A 25490-nucleotide genomic window follows, 5' to 3' on the forward strand; every position below is an offset into this window, starting at 1 on the left:
ATGATTTTGATTGACTTAGAGTGATTGTACAATTTAAATTTCCCCTCATTGTAGTATTAGCTATATGCTATAATATGAGTAGCCTAGTTCTTGTTGAGATGTCACCAGGATACAATAATGTAAATTATTTGTGTTGCAACTTTTAAAAGTGCTCTATAGCTTTAAAATACACTGTCTGCGATTATAAGACTTTAAAAAACGATGTTCTTCATGTCGTGCCTTTCTTTGATAATATATTTTCTTAGCTCATGTAATTTTGCCCAAACAAGTAGTCTGTCACATCACCAAACAAATAAGGCATCTAATGATAAAGTAAAACAGCAGGAGACAGGAAATAACGCGCCTGACTTCAAAATAAAAGCATATTGTTTATAGCTTATAAGAAAGTAGTTCCAACTTCCCAGGTTGTTGGGAAAACATTCATTTTTAATCTAAACTATGAGACATAAGTTTGAGTTGTGGTAACAACTTTGGCTACATATGAACTGAAATCTGTATGGTTGAAAGTCAAAATATTGACTTTATTTGAAATATATGAGATCATCAATTACAAGCTGATTAATATAGTTAATTAGCTATTTTGTAATTTGACTAAAAGGATTAGACTAACTATGCTAAATGTATGTTAAATGTTGTCCTTTTCATTAAGAATAGTGAGGAAAAGGCTGATGTCTTATTCATACCTCATATTGCAGCCATCATTGTCAAACATAAATACTGTGTGCTGTAGCGTACTGTATAAAATAGACTTGAATACATTTAGTCCTACATAACAAACCACTTGATGTTTATAAAGTAATCTATAACTTACTCAATGATACTTATTATTTTGCTATATTTATATTTATTTAGTCTAAAAAAACACACAGCTTTATAGCTTGCTGCTTTGAATGTATGCTATATTTATGTTACCCAAGTAAATCTTTTGGTAAAGTTATAAAAAAAATGTTTTAATTATGAGCAGATATATAAACTATTATGAGCAGATATATAAATTATTTAAACAAGCTCTACTTTTCACTGGTTCTTCTTTTTCCTTCAGCGGCTCTGTCATCTGAATTGTCCAAATACATAGCCTTTGATATTTGTTAAAACATTAAATTAATGTTTAAAATAAAAATAACAGTGGGCCGACTTAGATGATGGACTTGTCAGGACCAACTAAAGCAAGGTTATTTAAAAAAAGAATTAAATGTAGAAGTAACTCTTGTTTAAAATGATCCCGGTGTTGTGTTTTATTTTGAAGGCCGTGTTTGAGCTGTGCATGTGTTGCTGCTAACTCGACGCCGCTCTGGGTCATGGTGGAAATCTTTGTGCCTTCAGGAAAGTGAATGTGGGTTAGTGACGACACTTCCCCCCTCTTCTCTTGGATTTATCCCCGAAGTTTTTTCTCACCTCCGGGGCGCTGTGAAGTGAACTTTTCTCCCTTTTTTTCCAGTTATAAGTAAAAATATATAAAAACAAAAACACCACAATGTCGCCGCCGTCTCGACGGCTTCAGACGAAGCCAGTGATTACCTGCCTGAAGACTTTCCTCATCTCCTACAGCCTCATATTCTGGGTGAGTTGTTGCCTGACATGAAACATAATGGGGGACAACAAGCTAAAGGAGCAACAATGGGCTAATGTAGCGGTCCCAGCAAGACCACCGTTTGCTCAAATCACGTCAGCTACAAAACCAGAGTTAAACGTGTTGAATGACGTCAAACGTCCAGAAGTTTAAAGGGGAGTTGTTTTTTTGTGTTGAGATAAAGAGCCACTTGTTGAAAATGTACCGACCGCTGGAAACGTTGGAACAGACGTTCGTGTTGTTCAGATTTTACAACGTTCCAGTATCCTCAAAACTGCAGTTAACGTCAGTTATTTTACGTAATTGATTAAGAAAGACATTTAATTCAACTAGAAATTAGTTTTTAGCACACGAAACATCTAGTGGAGGTTAGATTCAACACTCCTTTCTCGGTGATACAAGGATAAGTTAATTATACATAAAATCATAAGAATAATCGACTGACGGGAATTTAATCGATGGCTGTTTTGATAATCGATTATTCGTTTTAGAAATATAAGAATTTAGAATACGGGAAATCGGTTGTTTTTTTTTGCAATTTTATTCCTTCACTCCTATTTTTCGTGATTAATCTTTTTATCCATAAAGTGTCAGGAACTGAAATAGTCAGATCCCAAACTAGCCTTTTATAAGAAACTCACTTCTATCACAAGAGACCAAAGAATACCATACTATAAACACATTTTAGAACCATGAACCAGCAATCTTTGACATTATTTTAAAGAAAACAACTCATTTGGTCTTTGAATGTCAGAATATTGTAATAATGTGAATAAAATCTTCTCATAGCCAAAGGCAACGCTTCTATTTCCCATTGTTAGAAAGATATTCACATTTTTTTGTCACATAACAGAAAAAGATGCAACTCCTCATGTTCTAAAGAGAAGGACAAAACATTTGTTTTGTATTTTACTTGTTGCTGATTAATTTTGAATCGTTGTCGCTTTGATCTGGTATGAATCTCCTGTTTGTTAATATTGAGAGCAAACAGAATATCTCTGGAAAGTGGATTGTTCGTCTAATAAAATAAGCTATTTAAATACATGACCGTAGGCTGCATGATATCATAGTTTTTACTGTATTGTGATATTTAATTTTAAAATAATAAACCTAGTTATCAACAGAAAATCCATAAGGCGCAGCCCCAGTGACATGTAAGGAAAAGCTTGTCTTCGGAAGAAGAATGACCCGTTATCGCATTTGTTAATCTTTGTACCGAACAAACAGCCGTCTCACACTGCTGCTGCTGCTGCTGCTAACACAAAGTTCAGTTCTGTGCTTTTATCTGGCAATTTATTGCTCTCGCCTGGTTTGGCTGATGTCTCCCCTCAGGCTAATGACTTGTGTGGGCAGTCTTAAAGCAAAAGAGAGATGATTAAAGCTCAGGCTCAGGCCAGTCCGGTAACTCGGGTGGCATTTTACTGATATATTGACAGGTAAATAAATTATCTCATGCATCTTATAACCAACACAAGTTCAAATAGAGTTTATTAAATTGATAACAATAGTAGAGGTTATATCCTTTTTGACTGACTCCACAGTGTATGTCAGAGCTCCAGTTAGCCCTCTATCTCATCTGCTCTCCTCATTAGCTTCTCCCCCCTCGAGAACAGTGAAGATTTAATAAAGAAAATCAAGAAGAGAAATTACGTTTTTACTGGATTCAGCCCATCACGGTTCTTAATTAAAAGTATCCTCTCGTATTTGCCAGATTCAGTGCGGATCCTTGGTCTTTCTGAGCAGCTTTATAACACTTGAACACAGCTGGAGGTACCAAGCAGTATTGTATACTGTCACAGCTGTGTAGGGAGGGCTGCAGAGCATTTCCACCACACATGACAAGAGAGGGTTAGCTGGTGGGAAGGGTTGGGTTTTAGTTTCTCTTCTGACATATCATTTGTTTATTGCTTGTTTGGTCTATAAAACGTCAGAGAAAATAGTGAGCAATTGCCAACACTAGTTCCCAAATCAGATCAGCTTAATAATTGTTAAACTAATCATACCAGTTAATGATTACCTGCCGATTGTTAGGCCTGCTACTGCTTCATGTACAGAAATGATAAAAATGTCCATTTGAGGTTCCTGGTTTTCTCTGTAAATTGCATCTTTTATCTTTAGAAGCACCTGAAACGTCAAAATAACCAGCTTTGATATTAAATGTGACAAAAAGAAGCCTTGACAATTATGAAACTGAAATTAGCGACTCTTTTGGTACTTGTGCGTGACAATCTTTCGATTATATAATTTGTTGCAGATAAAATTTCTTTTGTTCCAGACAGTTTTAATTTGATGAACAGATTAATTTCTAAACCTACTCCAAGCTAAGCTAGTTTTATTTGTCTAATATATCAAGATCAATCTTCAAATATAATTTAAAAGATGGAGTTGTTCTTCAGTTTTGCTCCTTAAAATCATCAAAGGCAAAACCCAAACACTAGATGTGATTACAAGGTACGCAGCCAAGCGTACAAAGGTCTTCTATAATGACCCTTTAAATCTTAGGTTTTGTGTCAGAGATGGCCCCTAAAAACCTGCTCATCTTTCTCTGTGGCTCTTTGATGCTGGCGCTGACTCACCCTGCTCTCCTCCTCAGGTCACAGGCGTGATCCTGCTGGCTGTCGGTGTGTGGGGGAAGGTGAGCCTGGAGGCCTATTTCTCCCTCTCCTCCGACGAGAGCACCAATGCACCATATGTCCTCATTGGGACCGGAGCCACCATCGTTATTTTCGGCCTGTTCGGCTGCTTCGCTACATGCCGCGGCAGCCCATGGATGCTCAAACTGGTGAGAGAAGCTACAGGAAGTTCCCTGAAGTGTTTCCTTCAAATGTGATCCTGTATAATAAGTTTATTTTATTGCTTCTTTCAGTATGCCATGTTTTTGACCTTGGTGTTCCTGGCTGAGCTCGTGGCCGGCATCTCAGGATTTATCTTCAGGCATGAGGTGAGTTACTCATCCAAACACTTGTTAAAAATTGATCCCATCAGCTCACTGAAATATGTAACCTTTTTATTTTAAATTCAACAGATCAAGGCCAAGCTAGACGTTGCCTATAAACACGCTGTGCTGACCTACAACAGCACGGACAGCAGCAGTGTTGCAGTTGACGCCATCCAGAGGACTGTGAGTTGGACCTTTATCAATACGCTGATAGTGTTAGTCTTATCTGACTTTGTGTTTCACTGTACAAACTAAAGACCTCTAGTTTATACAAGAACATTTTCAAAGGGCAACTTATCACTAGACAACAGAGAGCAGAGAAATATGCTGAACAAGAGAGCATTCAAGCATGTTGCTCTCGTGGGACAGAGCAGATGTTTTCCCAAAAGGTGATCTAAAACATCTGCAGTGACATCACTCATTGAAAAAAAGCAATATCCTGTTTTTTTTCTGTATTATTATAAACATTTTTTACCCACGTCAAGGAATTTGTCATAATTTTGTTGTGTTTTTTTCTCCACACAGTTGCATTGCTGCGGGGTGACAAATTACACTGACTGGAATGGCACAGACTATTTCCAACATGAGGGGATCCCTGCCAGCTGCTGCAAAGACAACACCAACTGCACTCCGGAGATCCTGAAGGACTTCAACAAGGCTAAGACAGAGGTGTACACGACGGTGAGTTCAATGGCATCACAACTTCTAGATGTTTGTGTAGTTGATTTATGTTGTCAATTGATGCAAAAACTATCTGTGTTTATTGAAAACCTTAAAAAGAACTAATCTGAATCTTTATTTTGCTGGTTTGTAGGGCTGCTTTGCATTGATGACCGGTGTCATGGAGGCCAACCTGGGAATCATTGCAGGGATCTCTTTTGGAATAGCTTTCTTCCAGGTACATCACATGCTTCATAGTTTCAGTTTCATTGTTGAGATGTGGGGATGCAGTGATACGGGCAGCAAGCAAGAGAGACTTATAGGGCAACGTCTGGGTGGAAATATCTGAGATTGAACCTTTTGGCTTAGTCTGGCGCATTTAAACAATGATAATTAATGGGCATTGTGTCTGATAAATACACCAATAAATAGATTGTATAAGTAAAAAAGGGAACAGAAAATCAAACACCTGTCTGTAATAAATCCCCCCTCTCTCTCTCCCCGTATTTCTTTCTGTTGCATAGCATATTATCTAAATAATGGAAAAATAAAAAGCTAAAATATTCATAGAAGGGTATCCCAGAGGGAGCTATTTATTAATAAAAACGTATAGTTATTTCACTTATTTCAGTTTACTTTAATTTGAAACACATTCAAAATACACACAAATTACAGCCTACCATCTGTTTTCACCATGTTAAGTTTGCAGTCCTGCTAGCTAGCAGCCTACATTAACGTTGATTGTTGTGAGGGTAGCGGCTGCACTCGCGGTCATGGAGTTGCTCGTCCGTGACGCCGCATTCCCGTGACGAAGCTTTAGCTAGATTATAGCGACATCATCTGGGTAAGATACCGTAACAAAAAGGACACAGCCCACTTTTTAGATGAAAAAAAATGTATTGAAAGTGCGTCTTATACACAAGTTTTACGGTAAACCAGTTGAATATGGCCTGTTTTGATTAGTGTAAACAATGTTTCTGTTAATGTGTATGTGCTCAAAAGGACTCCAGATATCGTAGAGCTGATATATACACACATTTTGACTAAAAATTACTTCTGTCTGTCTTTGTTTGAAAGTTTGGTTTAACTGAATACAGTGAAATCGTTTTTATTACTGGGGTAGTAAAAACTGAATTTTCCGTTCATATAAGAAGAAGAAAGATTAATTAAATGTGCCGTAAAATCCAGAATATAAGACGCAGTCTGTTTTGGAGGGTATACCAGAGAGATAAAAGGTTTTCAATAGCTATTTATTAATAATAAACTACAAGTTATTTCAGTCCCAATTTCAATTTATTTTCATCCAAAACACAAACAAATTATAGCCTACCATCTGTTTTCACCACGTCGAGTTTGTAATCCTGCTAGCTACCAGTGCGGTAGTTGAGTTCAGCCGACAGTAGCGTTGATTGTTGTGAGGACGCCGGCTGCATTGGAGATCATGACTGCGCATGTCCGTGATGAAGCTTTAGCTAAATTATAGCGCCATCGTCTGGGTAAAATAGTGTAACACAATAAAATACCTCTCTCTGCATTTTATACTGGTATATTGGTGGCATCAGTGTATGGGACACAGCCCACTTTTTAGATGAACATTTTTTATTAAAAGTGCGTCTTTTACACCGAATATTTTACGGTAATTTCACTTACATTTTTCTGTGTATTGACAAATCTACATTGTGTTTAATGTATTTCCTCTCAGCTCATTGGGATCTTCCTGTCCTGCTGCTTGTCTCGATACATAACCAACAACCAGTATGAGATGGTCTAACGGTGACATTTCCACAGGTTAGGCTTTTAATGCTGCAGTGATTCAGAGATTCAATGTTTTCAAAATAAAAGCACCTTAAGACCTTTCTGATATTTTAATTTTTTCTGTCTTTGCAGGTTTCTGACGGGCAGCTCCGGATGCAAACCGAGTTGAAAGAATCTCCTGTGATTTTTAATATTGTGTTTATGTGTTAGTTGATATTATTTTAGAGGGAAAAACACTCGCTGCTTCTTCTTTTATTCAGTGTCACCAATGAAAAACAAGCAGAGGGAAATCGGGTTGAAGCAACGTCGTCTGCTGCGTAGTTTGACCAAATATAAAAATTAAAAAAAGGGACCTGGACATTTCAGATCATGTGTAACCTCTGGGATTAAAGAGGGATTTCTATTAGGCATAGATGCTGTAACTTTCATTTAAGATAATTAACTCTACAAACTGTAAGCATTTCCTTTCTGTTGTGTCCTTGTTCAATGCAGCTGCCTTATTTTGTAATTTTACTTAAATTAGTCTGTAGTTGAGCAGATTAAATCTAGACGATAAACTGATACAAAAAAATTCTCTGCAACACTAAGTGAACCTCAGTGTGTGAAACCCATATAAGCCTCAGAGACGGACAAGATGTCGCCACCCTGAACTCAAGTCTGTGTGATGTACAGCAAAACAAGCTTCACTCCTTCTGTAGGCCAGTATTGTTGAAACTGCTTTCAATATGTGCCAATTTACACTCGCACGGCCAACTTTATATCAGTCTTCAGTGTTAAATTGTTATTCTTTTGTGGATGCATGTGAAATACTTGAGAAAAAAAAATAAAGATAATATCTAGTATCTTTAAGTGTTTGTGCAGCTCATGATGTCTGTCCATCTGACAAAAGAAATGATAGCACAAGTAAATATTTTGGAAGACATGACTGTTATTTTGGGCCTTAGAAATCCATAGAAAATACAGCCTGGGAAAGGCATTTAGTTTTTTTAATATGCAGCTTTTAATTAAACATCTGCATATTATTGAAGAGTATGAGTTTTAAATAAGAAGTTTTGATGCTGTTAGTGTGTTGGTATTAGTTTCAGTAGTAATAATTTACATTATGAGGCCTTTATGTCAAATGTTGTGGTTATTACAAGTTCACCAAGAAGTTATTTCTACCCAAACGTGGAAAAAAGAATGTGTATACTGTATGACAAAACAATCAATAATTTTAAAGCAATTTAGACTTAAAGACAAATAAACATTACACTCATCCAGAAATCTAGCCTACACACTATTTTCATATCAACACATTGCCCAGCTTTTACTGTCATATTCTGCCGGAACTGGAGAGAGAGTACAAGTAAGGCTTTTCTGACGTATCTGGTATAAATAAAAAAAGTGTTACAGTCAGTAATTTGAATGACAAAAACTTCCTGTGAACATGTCATGTGTACTTCTCAAGTTTCCCTTAATACCGCTAAAGAAATCTCAGTACTTTGGTAACATGATGCAGCGTCCATGCTGACAAAATAAATGTCATATAAATCTAGTATAAGCTGTATTGACTTATTTGATAGTTGGTAAGTTAAAATAGTTTCTAAAGAAAAAAACTAAATGTACTTATCATTATTTTTAGAATTATCTTCTTGATAAATCCGTAACTTGTCTGGTTTAGAAAATGTCAGAAAATTGTGAAAATTTTAAATTCCCAAAGCCCAAGTTAACTTTTTGCTTTGCTTTCATAGAAGATTAAAGAAACAAGAAAATAGTCATATCAAAGAGAGTTTTTACTTTTTCTTGATAATTTATTATTTATTCATCCTTTTTGAATTGTTGGCCACAATTAAATAATATCTGCCTGGCATAATCCTTTTTCTAACAGATGTTCTTTCTCCAAAAGCTTCTAACTACTCAAACTATTAGCCTGTCTCACTGCAGATAGCAGAAAAAACATCACAGGTGTAACTAATAACGCTGATGATGCAGCAGAAGCCTCATCAGTAATTAGCTTTATTAAACACACCTGTGCTGTTCCTGCGGCGCATACGAAACCTGCAGGGCTTCTACCCCAGTGTCTCAGTGGAACAAACAAATTCATCTGGTAAGACCAACAACTTTCTCGATTGTAGCGGACCTGCGCAACATGCTACGTGCTGTGACTGTTTTAAAGTGTATGGCAAGGACGGTATGTTGGAGAAACATGTAACTATATCCAACCACTAGGGGGCAGCGCTGTGTTACAATAAGAAGACACAGCAGCTCAGCAGGCAGAATAACAAAACAGAAAATCTTAAATTATCACAAACGTAATAATAAAAGGGGGGGAAATGGGAAAGACACCTGTAATTCAACGTGCAACTGTGCCAACTTGCACCACCGTTGCCTACAGGCTACAAACCGCCTAAAAAATGTAACAACGTGCAGTTAACAACAGGCAAATACATTTGAGTGGCAGCTGTGATGTGGTTTCTCATTGGTGCGTTTTGGATCAGATGCTGTGAGACCCCGCCCTCATCTATCAATCTGTCCAATTGGCTCGGTAGAAAAATACAAGGAGGGCGGGCCTTATCGTTTTCTTCCACCCCAACCCGGCGTGTCGACTATAAAGGCAGGGTGCAGTGCCGCTCAGTTGAAGAAATTTTCACTTTCTTTCGCTGCAGGTGGTGCATAGAGCCTGAGAAGACGGGGGTTTTTCAAAGCAGCACGCCAAGAAAGATTTTCTTCAGGTTACCTCGTGCTTCAGGTCAGTCTGCATCTTTGTTGCTCTTCAGGCCTCTAAATCTAGTGCTCTGCAGGGCGTTAATATCAGGAAGTCAAGGTCATATTGATGGGATCTAACATTAACATTCACCAAACTAAAAGTGATCATTCCTGTAGAAGTCGAGATGTATTGAAGCGTGTTTTTGGTGCAGGAAGTCAGGGTATGCTGCGTGGATGAGCTCAGAGACGAGCTGCATCTGTTACATCAGATTTCCTGCAACCTAGCTGTACTCTTGCGTGTTCGTACTTGTCCAGCTATCTTTGTGAGGACCTCCTGACTTTTTAACCTTTTTGAAGTGAGGACATTTTTGTCAAGTTGAGACTTGATAGGTTAAGTTTAGAGTAAGGTTTGGGTAATGCATTATGATTATGTATGTATGAGAGGTAATGAATTGGTTTCCTTTGCTGAATGTGTAACAGTATAAAAGGCCTGAATTTGTGTTGCTTTTGTTAGTTTTAGAGGTTGTTTTTGCAGCGTCTGACTATTCTTTTGCTGCATCCTTATTTCCTCTCTCTTCCTCTTACAGATCAGCCATCTCTTAAACACCAACAGGCACTTCAATAGCCCCACCTGCCAGCTATACTTTGAAACCTAAAGCCTTAAAAATGATGCAGATCAGCAACGACTCCGCCAGCAACAAGCACTCTCTCATCAATGTCATGCACCGCTTCATAGCAGCGGCCAACAACATGGATGAGACCATCATGGTGCCAAGCCTGTTGAGAGACGTGCCGCTGGAGGAGCAGACCAACGCTGCACAGGTGGAGCCCAACAACAATCATGAGCTGCCTTGTTCCAACAAGCAGAGGGACATGTACGAGCACTACTTGCTCCTCAAGTCCATCAAGAACGACATGGAGTGGGGTCTGCTGAAGAGGGAGATGAGCAGTGGCGCCAGCTTCCTGGAGATGGCGGTGAAGCAGGAGGAACAGCAGCCGGTCACCGGGAACCTGCTCCTGGATGACAACTTGGACCTGGAGCATCAGTTTCACTTTCACCTCAGGGGACTGTTTGGAGTTCTGTCCAAACTCACGCTGCAAGCCGACCACCTCACCAACAGATACAAGAGGGAGATCGGAGGAGGAAACTTCATGAGATAGAAGTCGATACACCCTTTTCTTCCTTTGACCTTTTTCCTGTCCTTTCCCTGCTTGACTTGCACATGAGATGTGTTGAGAGGGGCCCAACATTTCTATCTAACAGATCTCAATGGACGGTGAACTGAGGGTAACCACTTTGACTTCTCTCACTCCTGAGTAGCGACACTCCGACTTCCCTCTTGTCCCAGCATTACAAAACTTACCTGAAGCCAGTGACGCCTGCACAGGTCCCTCTGCCTGTTTCAGTGCAGAGGTTGACTCTTTGTGCTTGGTGGAGGTTTATTGAATCTGTACCTAAAGTCCAGATGAAGCACAGCTCTGGTTTATTCAGAAACCTGCCCCCCCCTTTTTTTTGAGTCTGTCATTTTCAAGTTTGAGCTAATTTTGTCACCAGATTGTGAAAAGGTTTCTGACTGTAGGAGAAACTGAATGCTGGTTATTCTGTCCCTCCTGTAAAACAAGGGTTATTTTAACGCTGAGCTGAAGGGCTTTAAAATCTATCCACTTGGTATTACTGTAACATGGCGTGCCTTGACTTTTTGTATACCCTCATGCCCTGTTCAGTTACTCTGCCCGTTGTCTGACTGCTTAAATGGTTCGTCAAGGTGTTCATGATTGATGCATTTGTTTGTCCTTGGATATTTCAAAACCAATTTTATATTAAAGTAAAAATAAATAATTTGAAACTTGATGTCTGATGTCTTCCTGTTTGTCTTTGTTTTAAACTGAAGTTGTGTAAGCTGTTTACCGCTGTGCAGGAAGGTGCATTTGACATGCAGTGACAGTAGTTGAGCAGCTTTATGTAATGTTGCTGTCGTAGGATTTAAAGTGCTTTACTGAGGATTTACCTTAAGGAGAACATCTAAAGCGGTGTTGTGAAACAGGTCATGGCTTTAAAGCTGAATTTGTCATCAAACATTTTCATATTATTGCGGCTTTATGCAAATTGTCGATTGTACTCAAAGGCAATTTATCTTTAATGTTTTTGCAGCATTTGTTTAAAATACCCTGCAGCTCATTCGCCCTTTAGGATGCAGTGAAGCAATAACTTTACGTGCATGCTTTTTAGAACTACAACTTACATTTCAGTCCTTTACAAATACCTATTATTTAACCTAGGTTAAAAGCCAAATCTTATTTAAATATTTGAATGCCAACAGTGTATTTTGTGCACATGTTTACAGAAATCCACTGCAACAACTGAGAATTCAACTGTTCCTATACACACCTTTACGTATGTGTCCGGCTACAACAAGCCCATTTAACCCTGAACATACTTTAGTGTCTATTTTCCATCCAAGTCAAACACTTTTGACATTTACAGTCGATTAAGTCATCCTTCATGGTGGGAATATGGGTGCTGTAAAGTGTATTGACCCATTACAATTGATAAGAGTTTTTTTTCCAGTGAGACAATAAACTTACATGAGTAAATGACACAGTTAACATGTTTTTTAAAAGCTCTGTAGCAGATTTAGAGGACATCAATCACACTTCTGCAGCTTGGACACACTGAACATGATGGCAGTGGCGTAAGTGAAACATTAAATTGATGTATATGTTGCTCAAACTGGTTCCCCTACCAGCTGCCACATCTATCCATCACTGAGTGAAACCCTCCCCTTAGCAACAGCTCCACCAACAGCAGCCAATCCGGTGGCAAAGGGTTTTTTTCCCTTCTCTCTCAAAGGCGCAGCAGTGATTCAAGAGATTGTAATGTGATGAAGGGCATCCAGGAAGCAAGAGGAGGGCAGACATGGTCAAGTGATGCTCCTCCGACCAGCAGCAGCGAGCATGCCAGGGCTGAGAGTTTGCATAAAAAGTGCTGCGTGAGCCCTGCGGTGTGCAAAGCTGCAGTCTGTTTCCACTCACAATGGCCCATACAGATGACTGCAAATCAAAATGGCTGTGCTGGTCAGAAGGCCTCAGCCCACTCGGATAAACTGGGTCAACCAAACTGGTGACAGCTGGCCGGACGGCAAATGTGAATAGAAATGGGGTTTCTTGTTTTTAAAGATTTTAGATTTATCTCAGCGAAATCTAAAAAAAAACACAAAATCAAATTTACATATTTATAAATAATTTAATTCATGATTGAGTCGTACTTTAAAGAAAAGGCCAACATTTTGGGTTATCTTCATATTTGCATTCTTGGCAGGAGTTAGATAAGAAAATAGATGCTAATCTGATATGTGCTAGTCAAATATAACGCTACAGCCAGTTAGCTTAACTTAGCTTCAACTCTAAAAACAAGAGGAAATGGCTAGTCTGACCAACAGCTGACTCATTAGCTTTTGACTTCCTGTCTAATTTCAACAAAATGACATTTTGTTGGTTTACTTTGGGTCATGTTTGCCACAATGTTTTAACTGAGAGTTAAAAAGGCTTTTTTGTTTGTTTGTTTCCTTTTTTGTATCGATTGAAAAAAATGAGATTTCAGACTATCACTTAATGCTAAGCTATGCTAAGCTAACCTACTCTTTGCTGGAACTGACCTGATATAAATAGAGGTACAAGAGTGACAGCACAAATGTGACTATTCCTTTAACAGTCTCTACTGCTGCTTATATTCCTCTGGTGTGTTAGCTACCTGTGAATGTATTAATCAGTGCCTATTTGCACTTAAGCGGAAAGAGTGCCCCCCCCTTTCCCTTCCACCTGCCTCCACAAAAAGTAAACACCTTGTTGCATAACAGAACCACTTTAGCTGATGAGAGCTACGCATCGATCAGCCATGTTGAATAAGATGCTTAATGTAGCAGTAGTCAGCTGTTATTATTTGTTTATACAGCTATTTCTTGATCTAAATGGATGCTCACCTAAAAAAGAAGCTTAAAAGTTATATTTTCCATGCTCTTACCATTGCTTTAACCTTGACACTGATATTCTGTAATACAGCCCTGATTACCAGCTTGCACAAATCAAGCCAGACACATTCATGTCTTGAGAAACCTGAGAGCAAATGGCTGCAGCCACGCAGAAGATTGCAGATTTCAAATGGCTCAAGAGTTGAGAGGAGGATGTGCTGGCTCATTGCGCTCATCAGCCGTTTGGGGTTTCAAAGTCCATATTCCGAAACGGCTGTTGAAAGTTTATGTGCACCATGAAACCATCTTCTTATGCAACACACTTATAAAAGTGTGTAAAAAAGTAAAAAACGTGTTTGGATGCGTGTTGCTCAGTCAGGGATGGGGCTGAGTTAGGGGGTCTTCGGGTTCAGCTTACTGTGACAGACAGAGTTTTGGACGTGGGAGACTTTTGGTGTTGAAAGGCATCTTGAGTCTCTGCAGGGTTGGCCCGGTCTTTGTCCCAACCCGCCAGCCAGCACGATGAGGCTGCGTGTTCACAGACTTGGCAGACAACGGCAATGCCTGCCTTCTCTGGCATCGCCTTGCTGCACCTTAACAGCTCTGTCAGTTGCCTAACGGCTGTAAAACCCTGGCCTGACAGGAATAGAGCTCCAGAACGCCACACAGAGCTGAGGTGATTACTTTATGAGAAGGTTAACCTGAAGCGAGAGCTGTAGGGTGACATAAAGGTTGATAACATGATACTAAAATGTGGTTTGTATCTCTTCAGCAGTTACAGCGTGATATGCTGTCTGTCTGTCTGTCTGTCTGCCTGCCCTACCTACACCCTGTTTGCTCTTATCACCTGGTCATTTCTATGGTAACAGCACTGCTCCCTGGGTAAACACCAGGCTCCATTCAGTGTTTTATTTGTTTTAATATTCAGGCGGGTACCAGTTTGAGTTAACTATGAAATCAAACAGAAAAGACAAATATGTGCAAACAGTGAAACTGTGAGCGAATGTGGAGCTGAGAAAACATTTGCTTCAGTTAAATAAGCCGCCATCTCCTAACCTCCTGACAGTGGTGAAGTACAGTGATCTCCTCAAGAAGGAACCAGTATGAGTTATTTAACTTTTGATGTGCAAAGACTTTAACTGATGCAAAGAAATCATTTTTTTTAAAGCTGTTATTGAATTACAGGATGTAGCCTGTGTCTTAAATTAATATTCAAGACGATTTTCAATTAAATAAATGCCCGTTGTTTAATTACTGCTTATCCCATTGACTCCAAAGAGAACACATTTGAGATTGTTACTTTAAAGGTATAATAAGTAGGATTTGTCGAGAAAAATAAAATATAGACTTTTACAAATATAATATAAATCATCACTTATGGACCTCTATACATGTGTGTTGGTGAGTGTGTGACCCTTGTGAGACCCTTCCCTCTGCATCTATTCTAACAGGGACGCTGTTGTGGTTCCCTGAGCCAATCACAGCGTATAGGTGAGTGTGGGAGTGGTTCAAATTAGCAACTGGGCCTCATTCAGAGCGGCGAACATGCGAAAGAGCGATGCAGAGTTGGCCTTCTTTCTGTTGGACATGTAGGTGCCTCAAACCGGGTAGGACAAGCTAACCAGCGGTTAGCATGCTAGCAAAAAGATAACTGGCGGTTAGCATATATATATATATATTTATTTATTAAATTTTTTATTTTTTTATTTTTTTAAGGGGGGGTATTATGCTAATTCGACACTTCATATTTCACTCTGTGATACCTGTGGAGTAGCTTAACATAAGTTACAGTTAAAAAAACTTGACGACTCTGTCAGCTTTGTACCTTTACGAAACCCCGCCCCTACAAGCCTGCTTTCTTCTGATTGGCCAGCCCTCTGAAGCCTGCTGAGGCTGCACTTTGTGTCGTCACAAAGTGCAGCGTGTAGAAAAAAACAGTGTGAAATGTGGCGTTCACAGCAGACTGAGCTTAGAAACCTGGGTATTACTCCAACATACTTTTACCTACAGATTTGAAACTTCACCCACGTTTCGTCTGGACATCCAACATTGTAACATTATATGTATGTCTTAAAATGTGAAACAGCATGATACCCCCTCTTTAAAGCCTTCCCACCTTTATTGGATAGGACAGCAGAATATTGACTGAGATAGAGGGGATGACATGCACCAAAGGGCCACAAGTCAGACTCAAACCCACGGCCAATGCATCGAGGGCTTTGCCTCTACCTGGGGTACCAACTGAGTTAAACTGGCGCCCTGAGGTTTATTATATAACTTGATGATTATTCATGATTAAATTGGATGTATAAAAAATATTTATCTTAAAAGCAACTGTTTCAATCTAAAATGAGTTGTACTAGAAGAATAAAACTGTTGTAGCACTTGAGTAAATGTAGACTTATATTCTGTTACCGAACCATGAAGGGGCCCAGTATGTCTTTAACTTCCCAGGGTAACCGCTGTTTGAGAATAAAACAGGTTTGTTGTTATGTAATGTGATGATAGTTGGCCGCATGCAGAGGAGTTAGCGTTGTTAAGCATTGCCACGGTTTCAAACCGTCTCATATGAAAGCCGGTGAAGCCCACGTCACTGTGTGCAGGTCAGAGACACAATATGCTGCCTTGTGCTGCAGAAGTAATGAGAACCAGCACGCTCACTGATAACATTAACATTTCTGTGACCAAGAGCTGCAAGAGTGCAGAAAACTGAAGAGAAGCAAACAGACTTCTTCAAACTGGACATGGTTTTACATAATATCGCGAGTGGAAAGCATGTGCAATTTACGACTAGGAACACGCGAACCACAGACAAGGAAGTGAAACAACCGCGTCTTGTTTTTATTAGTTTAACTTCATGTGATCTTCATCTGCGCATCATCGATGTCTGAGAAACAACATGATCACTTAGGATATTACATGACTTACACAATGTCCGTACTGCTTTATCTGCAACTAAAAGCTAGCACTGAATTTAATAATGTTTGAGGTGAAGGTTTAGACTAGAGAGAAAGTGACTTTAGATTCATGTGGAACTGAAATCAGGTACTGATCCCATCTCAGAGGCTTGTTTACCTACAGAGAGGGTTTGTAAAACAACTAAAGATGTCATAAGACAACATTTTAAAAGCCATTTTCATGGGTTCAATAATAAACTATATCACTAACACTTATATGTATTTGGTGTAATAATCGTGATATAACGATATATAAGTATGCCCTTTTGAACCATATCAATATACTGTGGTCTATGTTGTAAATAGACATGTAAAAGGCCCCAACCCCCCCTGCACTGGTACTTTGTAGTCACTCTATATCGCTGTGCTAATTTTGCATGTCTTTGTGATCATTTTTTGTCTCCTTGTGATTGTTTTTTGTCTCTTTTTTGAAAAAATGTTACAATAGAAGACTTCACTTCTATCTTTAAAGAAGATATTTCCACTGCTGACGAGCAACGAGTAGCCCACAAGTCGTTTATTTTAATGTATTCCACCTTCTGCTGCTTCTCGTCCACTTTGTGTCTGTGGAAAATGTTGGACTTTTTACAACACAACATTTATCTGACAACTAGAATGACTCAAGTTTACAAATAGGGATTTTATAAACCCGACATACACAGTATAAAACTGGATGTATTGCTATTGAATAAAGTCCACTTTGTTATATAATGTAGATGAAAAGTGACAACATTGATTCTGCTTCCATGTCAATTAATCTATAGAATAATTCAATTATAAAAGAAATAGAAAAATAAAACACTAATAAGGATTTTGCATGACTTTTACTTTATAGAAGTTTGCATTGCATATAACTCTTTTAATACTTCTTTCACCACTTGCTCTGCAGGAAGATGCAAGAATGTGTTGGCTATCATTAATTATTTTGACTTTAAACAAAGCCTCTGTATGACACTTTGATTATATCAGAAATGATTGGAACAGTAAATCTTGTATGAAGCGACTGGTAACCGTCCAGAGTTTCACTCTCACATCAGCCCTTCCTCTTTTGTCTTGTCAGGATGGAGAGGCAGATGTGAAATCGGGAACACCATGTTCTCTTTCAGACGAAGGCTTTCCCACCGAACCCCCACAACACAGACCCCACCCCCCCCACTCCCCTCCCTGCTTTCCCTCTCCACTTAATGATAAGACCTGAACCCGACTGGTAGCTGTGTGTTTAGGAAACAGAATCAATCAGTGTGTTGTTTTCTTGCTGGTGAAACTTGGTCCTCTGAGACGGGAGGAGAAAACACTGAATTCACTTAGAGCACAATAAGGCCTGTTTTATTTTTCACTGAAGAAACCCCATCCACCCACGATGCTACACTCGCATACCCCAGAGAACACGCCACTCTGCCATCACTGGTGAACACCACACCACAGTCAGTGAGTGCGCTCTCCCATATAGGGGAGGAATGCATGAGGTTATGTAAGCGGAGTGGGTGTGGAGTCCAGCTGGAGCAGCTTACAGCCTGACACAGACTGTCTCTGCAAGCCAGCAATCCTCTCAGCCCGGCCTTGTCTGCTGCTCACACACGCGTATCACTCTGTGTTCTGATGATATAGGTCAATGCAACCTCCCGTCCTGCACACAATGTACACATGCATTTACAGCCAGCATGATAGTTTAAGTTCAAGCTGGTTGAAATGTATAACTCATTAGGATTTCCAAAGATAACTTCTGTGAGCATTGTGCAGTAGTGTGGTACATAGCAGCATTAAAGCTTACTACTTTACTTTAGTACTTCACTTTTATTTGAGAAGAAATTCAGTAACAAAAATAGCATTTCCACTCTAAACATTAAGTCAAAAACGCACTTACAAATAAGTTAAAATAAGTATTAAAAAATGCAATCTTAAGATCTTTTACTCAGGTAAAAGTAGCAACACCCCAGTGTAGAAAAAACACCCTGTTATAAGTAAAAGTGATGCATTTAATTGCGATTGGTAGCAAAACATTTAAAGCTGGTCCATCGTCCCGGGGTCGATGACCTCTTCCTCCTGCACGCGTGCTTACAGTCTGCCACATGTGTTTTTGTGGATACCCACCCTCAAACCTGCACGCTCTTATTTGCTGATAGATACACACCCACCACCCAAAGGTTGACGCCCCGAAACATCCTGAACAGAGCGAAAATATAAGATACAGATAGAAGGCAGGGTCCCTGCAGATACTGACACCAACACACACTTTGTGTGGGTCTTAAGGGAGTCTATATTTCATTTTTTATACATTGCCTTTCAGTTAAAATATTAGAAATAAAACATTCCTTAAGTTCTAAAAGTAAAAGGATTCATTTTGCAGAATCATGTATATCAGAATGTGGGATTAGAATTATTAAAGCATTAATGTGTACACTACTTTAATGTCATAGCTGGTTAGCGTGACGCCAATTTTGATATTTATATATTGCTGGGTATGCTTATTATATTATATCTTATTTTAATCTTTGATGATAGGTTTAAATGTAGTTGTTTATTATAGATTTTTTAAGATTAAATTAAATCTATAAAGTTACTAGTTAAACTATTTATAGAAAAAAATGTATTGGAATTAATTGCACATTTCCCTCTGAGATGTAGTGGAGTAGAAGTATACATCGGGGGGGGGGGGGGGATGGAAATGCTCCAAGTAAAATATCTGCAGAAGAGTACCTAAAGAAGCTAAAGACCCAGCTCTTTATGAACACCTCTGCACTTAATGGTGTTGATGCTATTATTGATGATGACGTTAAGGATCTAGTTTATGCTGAATAGGATTTTCATGATGATGATGATGATTATACTGATCTTGTTGATGTTGCTGATGATGATGATTATTATATAACAAACAAACAAACAAACAAACAAAAATGGCCTATACACTGCCTGCCTGCACCAGTGTCCGGTCGCACTTGAAGCTGTTTGTTGGCACTTCCTGACTTCGTGCCCTCCTGTCTTGATCGTTGCTTGTGTTGTATTAACCCTCAGATTTACGTCACTTTGGACAGAAGCGTCTGCTAAATGAAGTTGTAACATTTAGCAGTGAAATATTACTAAATAAAGTAACACATGATAGTGAAAAATAAGGTCAAAAGGAGAATAAATTGGAAATACGCAAGTGCAAAGTAATAAAATTGCACTGAGAAGTAATGTGACTTTCCACTGTTCTCTGTGTATCTTTAGAGCAGTGGCACTGTGTTTGGGCCTGCCTTTACTGTGATTATCAGTATCTAGGTGATAATAATCAGGGTCGTCCCTCCCAGCTGAAGTCCTCTGCTCTCTGTGACACTGTCAGCGAGTCGCACAGCCAGACAAAGAGACGAGTTCTCTGCAGGTCAGCACCTGGGTCCGACTCTGACTGGCTGCTGCGTTTAATCTAATCTGAGAGACAAGAGGGAAGAGACAAAGGCAGGGCTGTCTGTGCGTGTGTGTGTGTTCACTAACATGAAGCCCTCTATTGTTTGCAGCTATTGGAAACCCAGAAATCCTCACAGAAAACACAGTGATCAGATTTCTAACATCAGAGTGTTTGTTAGCAGTGCAAAGATCAAGTTTTATCTTTCAACAAGAGGCTTTAAAGACGAGCAGGATGGCTGACGTACCGGCTACATGTACATACGTTTCATCGCTTTAATCTCAAAAGACATTTTATCTGCAATCGTCTCTCACACTCCTGTTTGTGCTTATGAGTTTTGTTTGTGTACTTTTAAAGGAAGGAAATGAAGGTGCATTTATGAGAACCCAAAGATTTACACAATGTGTTTTGTTTTGCTGAGCGCTGCAATGCAACCTGGCAACCCAACTTCCGACATCACCTACAGTAAGATGTCACAAGCTTTCACAGATCTGGTGTCAAAGCTAACACTAACACATGACTCATTATACTATTTCAGTTTTTCTACTTGAACTCCTGTTATCACTTCAACTTTAACAACAACTACCATCCTTAGCTGACAGTTAACTGCTTTCTGTTCCCACTCTACATCCAATAATTCAGCTTCTCTCAGCGCGAACAAACAAATCTAATATGGGCCTTTTAGAGGCCCTCTGCGTTTGCAATTCAACTGATGTCAATGGATTTCACTCTTTACTTTCCAATAGGCCTTTTTTACATCCAACAGGAGCATTGATGATGGCTGTATTCCATCTAGCTGCTTCAATTTCATGCTCCCGGTTGTGTGCATGCTGACTGCCTGTCGTGACTTTCTCAGACACCTGAATAGAACAGAATCATTGTGAAAGTAACACCTGTGTTTTTCCTCCTGTCAGACGTAAACATGTACACTGTGAAATAAGCATGAATCATGTTCACACGTCCATTAAGTGCTTCATCATTTGGACTATTTTTTTTACTCTTTTCAGATGCTTTCATTTCTGACACTTTGCATGACAGTTTAACTACTTTCAGCTCTTAAACGTCAGTGTTTATCAGTACCGACCTACAAACTCCACTTCCTACAACTTTAAAATCAAAGTTTCAGGGCACTCCTTTAGCTCAGCGGTTAAATTGCGTGTCCTGTAGAGGCTACAGACCACAATGCGGCGGCCAGGGATCAACTCCCACCCTCAGGCTTTTGCTGTGTGTCATCCCCCACTCTCTTCCCAAGTTTCTGACACTATCCATTGTCCTCTCACTCAATAAAGGCGTAAAAGGCCAAAAAATAATCTAAATTTCACATGCTTTCAACTTTTCCACTGCTCTCAGCTCTAACTCTTCACTGACACATCAGCTCTCTTCACGCTTCATCTTCTTCCGACAATCCAACTCCTGAACGAGCTTAAACTCAAAACTCCCGTACAATATGAACCTGCAACTGGCACTTCGACTACTTTCAGTTTTTTTGCTTTCATGGCTAGGACAAGATTGGCATTTCATTTGCTTTCATCTCGATAGCTTCTCCTCAGCTGACAGGAACTCTTACGCTGACTGTTTCATTGATTTTAACTGTTAAACTATCTCTGAATCTCTTACTCTTGAGCTGACAGTTTGGCTACAGGCCAAGATATTTTCACTGACACCTAAGCTGTGTCCTAATCCACGGGCTGTAGCCTTTGAAGGAGGCGGTCCACGGAGGATGCTCCACTCATAGCCTGCGTAGGCCGTTAAAGCCGAACTGAAACGACATGATCTGGTCTACCCTTGCGTCACCAAACACCGCTCCTGTCGCCTAGCAAAAGGTAGCTAGCGGGCTAACTAGCTATCATAACTAACGTTGCGTAAGTTAACCTATTATTTTAAAGATTATTTGTTTCAAGGGCCTTTTCGTTTTTCTTAAACATGTGTAAGGCTAGCTATTCGATTGAGTTGAAACCAAAAACTTTTACATTTTAAAGCGTATTCCTCTGCCGTTTAAAAGTCCGCCATTTTGTTTGAATTACATCTCTGGATACGTCGGGCCGGGGAAACGCAGGACGCATTTGTCGGCCGCATCTGAAGGGGCCTTCAAATTGGGACAGCCTTCAACGTGCTTCTGTGATGCAATCGGCCTTCAAACACGGCCTTCAAAGGCTGCAGGATTGGGACACAGCTCTCGACTCCTTTTATTGCTTCAAATCAATCTGACACTTCAACACCGAAGAGCCTGAAATTAAACTGCAACGTACTTCTCATACAAACAAAAATCAACAATGTGAAACATTTGTATCAGTTTAAAAAGTGTTTTCAGCCTTTTCCAGTTAATTTTACCGTCCTATCACTTTAGATACAACGTGCAAAAAGGTCTAAATTTGAACCACTATGTGTTTGTGTAACTGGGTTTCTTGGAGCCATGCAGGTTGGTGGAAATATTTGCAGCGTACAGAGGCTCACTCGGATGTCTGGACAAGGTCAGCTACTTGAAACATAGCGAAGGGAAATGCATGACAGTGTTATTTCCCCCCAGTTATATTTAGAGCTGTAGGTGTGAAACTATTAAATCAAGTCTACCTGACTTTACCATCCAGAGATTAACACTTAAAGACGATTACATCTTTGGATGTTAACAGGAAATAGGACACCCTGCTTGGTTTGGTGTTTGAAAGGCCGTATTGTAGCCTTGTATGTTTGATCAAAACGTTTTAATGTAGAGCCGTTGTTCAGACGTTAAACAGATGTTCCTAAGAAAGGAACACATTCGTCTAAATCCAGCTGATAATAACAGAAGAGCTCTGTTTAGCCTCGGGGGATGAAAGCAGGTTCGATCTGTCTCCTTCACTTAAATATCACCAAAACATCCAAAAGACGAGTCAGACAGCTTACAACGTTTGCTCTTGTACGTTTAGGATTCTGCTCAGCAGTCGGAGCTGCGCAGCAAGTTGTTTTCAACAAGAGAAAAGGAAGTGTCTCGCCTTAGATGCAAGCAAAGAGAACACGACTTCCCCCTTCTGTGGGGGGGGTTTTTCTCAAAGAGGGCAGTTACATAACCACCGATCCAAGCACCATTAACAACAGTCAACAGAGGAAACTTAAGAGGCATTTAGAGGAACTAATTTTCATGACAAATGAAGTACAGATGGGCACAAAATAATCATTAACAGTCTGGAAAACATTTGGTAGCATGTTGGCTTGTCTTGCATGATTTGAAAGAGGGTTGGAATTGACAAATATAAATGAAACTCAAAGACAGGCTACCCCCCGCTCTACATGCATTTAATTTGATGTATATATGTAAGGTGTTGTTTTAATGTTGCTTTCCTTTATTTCCCTTTGTCTCCATGTTAGGTCCGCTCTTCCTCTTTCCATGTCAGTCAGTCAGTAGGTCTTGTTCAGACTTGCCCTCGTTTTTAGCCAATCAGATCCTCTTGCCCTACAACAGACGGACCAATGAGCTGCGAGGCATGGCAGGGGCTTGGTGAATGGGGCGGCTTAGGCGTGTTCAGCAGCTCCATGTATGATGTAATAAGACTTGATTTACAGGACAGTCAAAATTTCCCAAGACTCCCCTTTGGGAACGTGATCGCTTTGCTTGGAACATTTGAGCCGTCTGGACAAAGTGTACATTAAAAAATACACAAAAACAATTAACTTAAAATATTCGGCGCCAAACTCCAGGCCATCTTTTGTGCAGTTTACAACCAGTTCTTCACGTGTGTAGGTCTCGAAAATTAAAAAAATTAAATTTAAAATTATTAAACCTGACAGTAGCAGATTCAAAGCATGTAGCAGACACATGCTAGCAGTGCAGGGAGGTAGCGCCCACCACCAGCAGCAGGGGCTGAACTCCAGTAACCTCAGTGGGACTGCACAGGTTACGATTAGGACCATCTGTACCATGAGGCCCAGCGAGGGGCAACGACTGGTATGTCACGTCTCGGTACAATAAAACGTCTTGCCGTCTCACATACACACTGAGACGTCAAACAGAGGCCCATATGCTGCCAGGAACATGAGGAATTATAGTAAATTAAAGTGCTGCAGATTTTAGCGGAGAGATTTGATTCTGTTTGATGAATTTAATTTGCATTCCTGAAATATTTTAACATTGACTGCTATCAGAAACTATTTATCCTTGATAAGTGTGATTTAATTGCATTTTAAAATACTTTTAAGCATGAATGCTGCTTTTAAAGTGGATTTTTGATTCAAACACTTACACAGATATATTTTATTTTATTCTGAAGGTAAAATTGAGAGAAAATACGATGAGACTTTGACGTGAACAATATTTCCTAGGTGTTTATTCACTGGGGGCAGATTTTCCCAACAGGAACAGCTGCACTGCATGTTGGACAGAAGTAGAAATAAGTCTCACACGATGCCTCATCTTGTTATTTGGCTGTTACATAACTGCATGAGGCTGCATCGTGCAACCATCATGCAGTTTAAATGTCAGTTTTTCTTAAATACTTCTTTTATATTCCTGTTTTGTGTTCCATTTTTAGTCTGTTTTTACCACAACCAACTTATTCCCTGCATTATTTTATTTAAAGTAATTTATTTTGTTCTTTAAAACTGTTTTAGTTGTACTCTTTGTAAGATGCTGTATAAAATAACATTTATCATTAATGTTGAACAGAAATGTCAGAAGAGATGATGTAACTAAAAGTGTAAAGGACTGAAAGTGTTTTATTTGTAGTTTAATGCATCCAATGTGTTTTTTATCGATATCAAAACAACAATATGAAGTGAAATAGCAGCTCCTAGTTACTCATGAATATAAGATCACTGAGTTCAGAGGCAGTAAAAGAGACAGGCAGCAGATTTCGCCTTTCAGTTTAACATTAACAAAGTCGCTGTCATTGGTTCCCTCTAGTGGATAAAATAAAGTCAAACTTTGAACCTTTGTCAGCACGTCTAACAAGCCTCATTTATGACCTTAAGTAAAATTACATTTGACCACATATGCTTTAAAACCTTACTATTGGCACAAGTAGAGAAGGGTCATAAACGGGGCAAACCGATGAAGTAACATCAGTTTCACAGAAACTTTTATGTGACGTTTTAACTTTTGAAACACCTGTAAGATGTCATGTAATCATTCTTTCAAAGGATACATATTCTCACTTTATAGTTAATTTTTAAACAGCAGAAAACAAAACAAACTCAACATTCTCCAATCAACGAGGTGAGATTATTAAAAGCCAGAATAAGTGACTTAGTGGAAATAAGATTTCGTCATGTTAAGATCCTGCTTATAATGTTTACTATTATGATGGTGCAAAAAAACTATAATTATTATAATTACATCTATTATTAACTCTTTTGTCTCACTTATATATATATATCAAACAAACTCTGAATATCCCCAAAACAAGAGATTTGCAGATTTGAAGTCTAAATCCAACAGTGTTTAAGGAAACAATATTTTAGTATTATTTACATTTTTTTTAATTTTTTGAAAATTGAAAAAAAGAAAAGAAATTTAGGATTCAGTATTTTGTGAAATTATAATCAAGCGTTCAATTATAAATCAATAATAAAAAAAAACATCTGTTTTGATTACTTAAGGGCCACT

General features: G+C 39.1%; 2 protein-coding genes across 2 annotated transcripts; both read left to right on the forward strand.

The window, feature by feature from the left end:
- Positions 1-1361: 1361 nt before the first annotated feature.
- Positions 1362-7772, forward strand: tspan6 (tetraspanin 6). Its single transcript, XM_069669846.1, has 8 exons — positions 1362-1561; positions 4164-4352; positions 4437-4511; positions 4596-4691; positions 5034-5189; positions 5323-5406; positions 6871-6956; positions 7056-7772. The coding sequence occupies exons 1-7, from the start codon at positions 1475-1477 to the stop codon at positions 6937-6939; spliced, it is 756 nt and encodes a 251-aa protein (XP_069525947.1). The 5' UTR covers positions 1362-1474; the 3' UTR covers positions 6940-6956; positions 7056-7772.
- Positions 7773-9556: 1784 nt separating this feature from the next.
- Positions 9557-11460, forward strand: mid1ip1l (MID1 interacting protein 1, like). The gene is made up of 2 exons (XM_069669751.1): positions 9557-9651; positions 10196-11460. The coding sequence occupies exon 2, from the start codon at positions 10275-10277 to the stop codon at positions 10767-10769; it is 495 nt and encodes a 164-aa protein (XP_069525852.1). The 5' UTR covers positions 9557-9651; positions 10196-10274; the 3' UTR covers positions 10770-11460.
- Positions 11461-25490: the final 14030 nt, after the last annotated feature.

Source organism: Semicossyphus pulcher, unplaced genomic scaffold (assembly GCF_022749685.1).
Source record: "Semicossyphus pulcher isolate SPU_LCO1_2020_fin unplaced genomic scaffold, fSemPul1.0.p SCAF_2, whole genome shotgun sequence".
Taxonomy (NCBI): domain Eukaryota; kingdom Metazoa; phylum Chordata; class Actinopteri; order Labriformes; family Labridae; genus Semicossyphus; species Semicossyphus pulcher.

Coding starts and splice junctions, on each gene's coding strand:
- tspan6 (XM_069669846.1), top strand. CDS start 1,475: ATGTCGCCGCCGTCTCGACGGCTTCAGACGAAGCCAGTGATTACCTGC. Junction 4,353..4,436: donor GCCCATGGATGCTCAAACTG/GTGAGAGAAGCT, acceptor TGCTTCTTTCAG/TATGCCATGTTTTTGACCTT. Junction 4,512..4,595: donor GATTTATCTTCAGGCATGAG/GTGAGTTACTCA, acceptor TAAATTCAACAG/ATCAAGGCCAAGCTAGACGT.
- mid1ip1l (XM_069669751.1), top strand. CDS start 10,275: ATGATGCAGATCAGCAACGACTCCGCCAGCAACAAGCACTCTCTCATC.